General features: G+C 36.5%; 1 protein-coding gene across 1 annotated transcript; it reads right to left on the reverse strand.

Moving 5' to 3' along the window:
• Nucleotides 1–276: 276 nt before the first annotated feature.
• LOC104982742 (olfactory receptor 4P4-like) lies at nucleotides 277–1,200 on the reverse strand. Its single transcript, XM_010832151.1, has one exon. The coding sequence runs from the start codon at nucleotides 1,198–1,200 to the stop codon at nucleotides 277–279; it is 924 nt and encodes a 307-aa protein (XP_010830453.1).
• Between the last annotated feature and the right edge of the window lie 4,144 nt (nucleotides 1,201–5,344).

Raw genomic sequence — 5,344 nt, forward strand, 5'->3', positions numbered from 1 at the left:
ATAAGGTTTCACAGCAATTTTTGCAGAGGGCTGTTATAAGACAGGAGATGTGCTTTAGGACAGTTCTTATATTAAAATGGCTCAAATCAAAGTGGTCACACCAAGAACTAACTGGATCCCTAAACGAGAAAATGGTGATCTGAATCACAGTAACATGCTTCTTTGACTCATAAAATGTCAGGTGTCATTGAGTCCAACTCCCCAAAGAAAGCTAGTATGTTTCCAATAATATTTCAATGGATACATGTCCTCAGGACATCAAGTACTTTAGCCTATTTACTTTAAATCTAAATGTGTCACTTTAGACCATACTTTCCTCATGGCAATTTTCATCTCCATATTTCTTAGGGTGTAGATGAGAGGGTTCAGCATGGGGGCAATCACAGTGTAAAACACAGAGATTTCCTTGTCCTTGTTCTCTGTCTCTGCAGGTAGAACATAAATGTAGATACAAGGCACAAAGAATAACAGTACAACTGTTACGTGAGAACTACATGTTGAGAGAGCTTTCCTCCGCCCTGGAGGAGAATGTGTTCTAAGATTATATAATATGGCTACATAAGAAGCTACTAGGACAAGAAAAATGGCAACAGCTATCATCCCTGAATTTGCAATCACTAAGATACTCACAACATGAATATCTTTGCACACCAGTTTCAAAAGAGGCTTCACATCGCACACATAGTGATCTATCTGATTAGGACCACAAAAAGGTAACTTGAGTACCATGAGAAGTAAAGCAATAGAATGCCAAAAACTGAAAACCCAGGCCAGGACGATCAACATGTCACACCTCTGTCTGTTCATGATGACCATGTAGTGCAGGGGCTTGACAATGGCCACATAGCGATCAAAGGCCATGGACACCAAGATGAATATTTCCGCACCTGCCAGCAAGTGGGCAGCGAAGAGCTGGGTCATACAGTTGTTATAGGAAATGTTTCTTCGTGCTGCAGCTAGGTCCCTGATTAGCCTGGGGACCACCGTGGAGGTGTAGCTGACATCCATGAAGGAGAGGTGACAGAGGAAGTAGTACATAGGTTGTTGCATTAGATGGCTGCAGGTAATGGTGAATGAGATGATGAAATTCCCCATTAAGAGGGCCAGATAACAGAGCAGGAACAAGAACAGTAACTCTATTTTCTTATATCCCCACAACCCTATGAAAACAAATTCTGTGACATTGTTCTGATTTTCCATGAAGCTGAGCTGAGTTCAGAATATACAACATAAATTCAGTTCATCTGAAATGATACAGAACATGACACATATTTAAGAGCATTTTAAAAACTTGTGTTACTTATGCAATGAATAGAGGATTTACTATAATCTATTTTTTGTTTTTAGATCATGGGCATGATATTTCAAATGATATTTTAAAAGAATATGTATATAAATCTGGATAATTTGTAAAGATTTTGCAGGGATTTAACTCATAATCAACTAACAGGTAGTTTCTGATAGTCATTTTGCATATTGGAAAACAAAAATATTGGAGGATTCCATTAATTACACCAAATTATTAAGATACTAAATTAAAGTCAAGCCAAAATGAACCTGACTTTACTACCAAACTTCATGCTCTTGGGAACTATGTAACAGCATTCACTGACCAAGGGAAATTCCAGCTCATATCCATCTCTATAAAAGATAAAGGTCATTCTCCATTTCAGCCTTTAGTCATCTATGTAACTTTAAGAAAATCTGTCCCATTCTCCATGTGCATATGAATCTTGTATAAAGTTCCAGTCACAGATGAGCATTTCATACAATCAGTGGAGGTCTATATATATTCTTGAAATTAAAACAAAGCATGTTATAATTATAGTAGAGCCTACCTAACTGGTCTAAAGTATCAATAGTTTCAAGGGTTCTCCTAGGCAGGTGTGGTAAAGATTCAGAACATGGAGTATCTGGGAACAAGAGATTTAAGTACAATGTGGGGCATGTAAATATAGGAAGATGGGATATTAGTACATTAAAACTCCATTTTTCTGATTATTCAAAATATAGAGGTTACTGTTGATACTTTTTAAATATTTTCAAGAACTAGAAGTTTTCTTTTGAAATCTGAAGAACTTTATGTGATTAAAGAATAACCTACTTATTTAAATACACATTTTGAACAGTGCCACCTTTTTGAAGTAGTATACCTAGAAGCAGAGAAGTCAATATGTTGAAAGCACCACCTTCTACACATAATCAAATGTCCTCCACAGCAAAATCATGTTTTGCCTCAAATACTGTTAATTTCAATGACCTGTGTCCTAATGGTACTATTGAAGAACATTATGATGTATTGTACAGATCCATCATCAAATGATCATGAAGATGAGCATCTGGGTTCACATGTTCTTGTTAGGTTTGTTTGTTTGTAGGTGTTGTTGTGAGCACTGAGTAGTTAATACTCTCTGAGCCTCTTTCTTCAATTGATAAGTGAAACTGATAGCAGTGGATCTGTTTGCCTCATATTAAAAAAAAATGTGTGAAGAATATCCAATATAAATAGGCTATTGTTCTGACTTGTCAACTCCACAGGAAAATACTCCAACAAGTAATTGGAGAAAAGCCACAGTTCTCTAAGAAAATAAATACTGCCATGTTCATCAGTTAATTGTTTTATCTTTAGATAAAACAATATTATCTTTAGATATCTTTATCGTTTTTTTTCTCTAACAGGGAAATTGGTTGACAAATCCATATTAGACTTACATAAACCTAAGGAAGAAACATCAGTGTTTCTTTTACACAGACTAGCATAAGTTTAATCTGTGTATAAAAGATAGCTTATTAAAGAACTTATTTATATATAAATGGAGAAACCTAGTTTATGTGGAAGACTGATCACATGACATAAACAAATTTAAGATAACTTTTCATAAGATTTTAGTACAAAATTGTAGAAAAACTGGAGAATCAAAACTCTAGGAAGTTCTCTTGTTTTAGAATGTTTCTCATATATTGGTTTAAGTCTCAGCACTCAACAGCTGGAGCAGTGTTGCATTAATTTTCCAAAGTGAACATCACTTTGGAAAATGCATTCTCATGAGAAAATATCCTTTAGAGCAGGTCTCATTTTCCTTCTGATCTTCTTTAACTAAAATTCATGAAAACTGCCTATGGTTTGTTGTTCGTTTCTATCTCCTACCCTGTTTCCTTTCTTTCTCCCTCTCTCTCTCCCTACCCACTCACATATCCACACTGCCCCCTGCCCACATACACCCACAACACACACCACCCATATATATGCTTAGATGCATGTGTTTTTTGAGTGAAGGAAGAATATTGAGTTAACTTTTTCCACATACTTTCTTGTTAAAGAATTTCTTTCAAGAATTCCTTCTTCAGACTTGAAATTCTTCAAGAAAAATCTCTGTGAGGAACTGTTTGGAAAGACATCAGCTACAGTTTAAAAGAAAAAAAAAAACACTTAAATAAAGTGTATTACGAAAAAGGATTTATGACTAAAGTTAAAAAGTACATAAACAGTGTAAAAACCCATCAAGGGAAATTTGATAGGATTTTTTTTTTCTTTCAGTGTTTAACATATCAATAGTAAAGAAAATCATGAAATTAAAATTTGTAGTATTCTTTATTTGCTGTAATTAGAGTAAAAAGCTGAAATAACCATATGCTAACTATATGTTCTGGCATTTGTGCTCAGTCATGTTTGACTCTTTGCAACCCCATGGACTGGAGAGCTCTTCTGTCCATGGAATTTTCTAACAAGAATACCGGAGCAGGTTGCCATTTCTTACTCTAGGGGATGTTCTATGAACCAGGAACTGAGCCACTGTCTCCTGGGTCTCCTGCACTGTCATGCAGACTCATTACCACTGTGCCATATAGGAAAATCTGTATATGTTCTAGACACAATACTAAAAACTTTTCATTTACTAATCATTTTCCCTTTACCACCAATTGTTAGGGAAGGTATAAGTGCCCCTGTTTTGCAGATAAGGGAGCTGGAACACAAGTTTCTACAACAACTAAGGGGAATTCTATATCTAGACAAATTCTGTATGGCTTAGAACCTCATACTATTTTCATTATACTGGAATTTATTTTCCCAGACACAAATAAATAAAGGCTTAAAACTCTCAGTTTGTCCTCAAATTAATGTCTGGATTTTTCTGAATTCCCTCTCTTGAAAATAACCACCAAGAAAATTAATCTAGAAGATTTCAAGTTTTAAGATTCCAATCACTCGGATCAAAAAATAATGTAAAGTTGTTCAAAATCCCAATATTTAATAGAAATTTAAGGTACACACAAGGCTTCCTTGGTGGCTCAGTGGTAAAGAATCCATCTGTCAAGCAGGATACTCGGGTTCTATCTCTGGGTAGGGAAAAAAGACTCTGGAGAAGGAAATGTCAACCCACTTCAGTATTCTTGACTGGGAAATCCAATGGAGAGAGAAGCCTGGCAGGCTACAGTCCATGGGCCTGCAAAGAGTTGGGCATAACTTAGTTGTTTACATGTTAAACAACACCACCAACAAAATATACATGTGTAACTCAGAACAAAGCTCACTTCTGTAAGATTTTCCATTTATTTGAAATGTCAGGCAACCCTTCAGGCTGTTTCCTTTTATTTTTCTGAGGTGTGATCTGACACAGCAAATATAGATATGGAATACATCTGACTCCCAGCCACCACCCCTGGCCTCAGGCATGGGGGCGTGGGGTAGCTTCTCCCGGCCGGCATCCCTGGCCCAAGTATATGCCCCAACCAGTAATACTGAAGAAGCTGAAGTTGAACGGTTCTATGAAGATGTACAAGACCTTTTAGAACTAACACCCAAAAAAGATGTCCTTTTCATTATAGGGGACTGGAATGCAAAAGTAGAAAGTCAAGAAACACCTGGAGTAACAGGCAAATTTGGCCTTGGAATACAGAATGAAGCAGGGCAAAGACTAATAGAGTTTTGCCAAGAAAATGCACTGGTCATAACAAACACCCTCTACCAACAACACAAGAGAAGTCTCTATACATGGACATCACCAGATGGTCAACATGAAAACAGATTGATTATATTCTTTGCAGCCAAAGATGGAGAAGCTCTATACAGTCTGCAAAAACAAGACCAGGAGCTGACTGTGTCTGAGACCATGAACTCCTTATTGCCAAATTTAGACTTATATTGAAGAAAGTAGGGAAAACCACTAGACCATTCAGGTATGAACTAAATCAAATCCCTTATGATTATACAGTGGAAGTGAGAAATAGATTTAAGGGCCAAGATCTGATAGAAAGAGTGCCTGATGAACTATGGACTGAGGTTCGTGACATTGTACAGGAGACAGGGATCAAGACCATCCCCTTGGAAAAGAAATGCAAAAAA

This window comes from Bison bison, unplaced genomic scaffold (genome assembly GCF_000754665.1).
Source record: "Bison bison bison isolate TAMUID 2011002044 unplaced genomic scaffold, Bison_UMD1.0 scf7180017860441, whole genome shotgun sequence".
Taxonomy (NCBI): domain Eukaryota; kingdom Metazoa; phylum Chordata; class Mammalia; order Artiodactyla; family Bovidae; genus Bison; species Bison bison.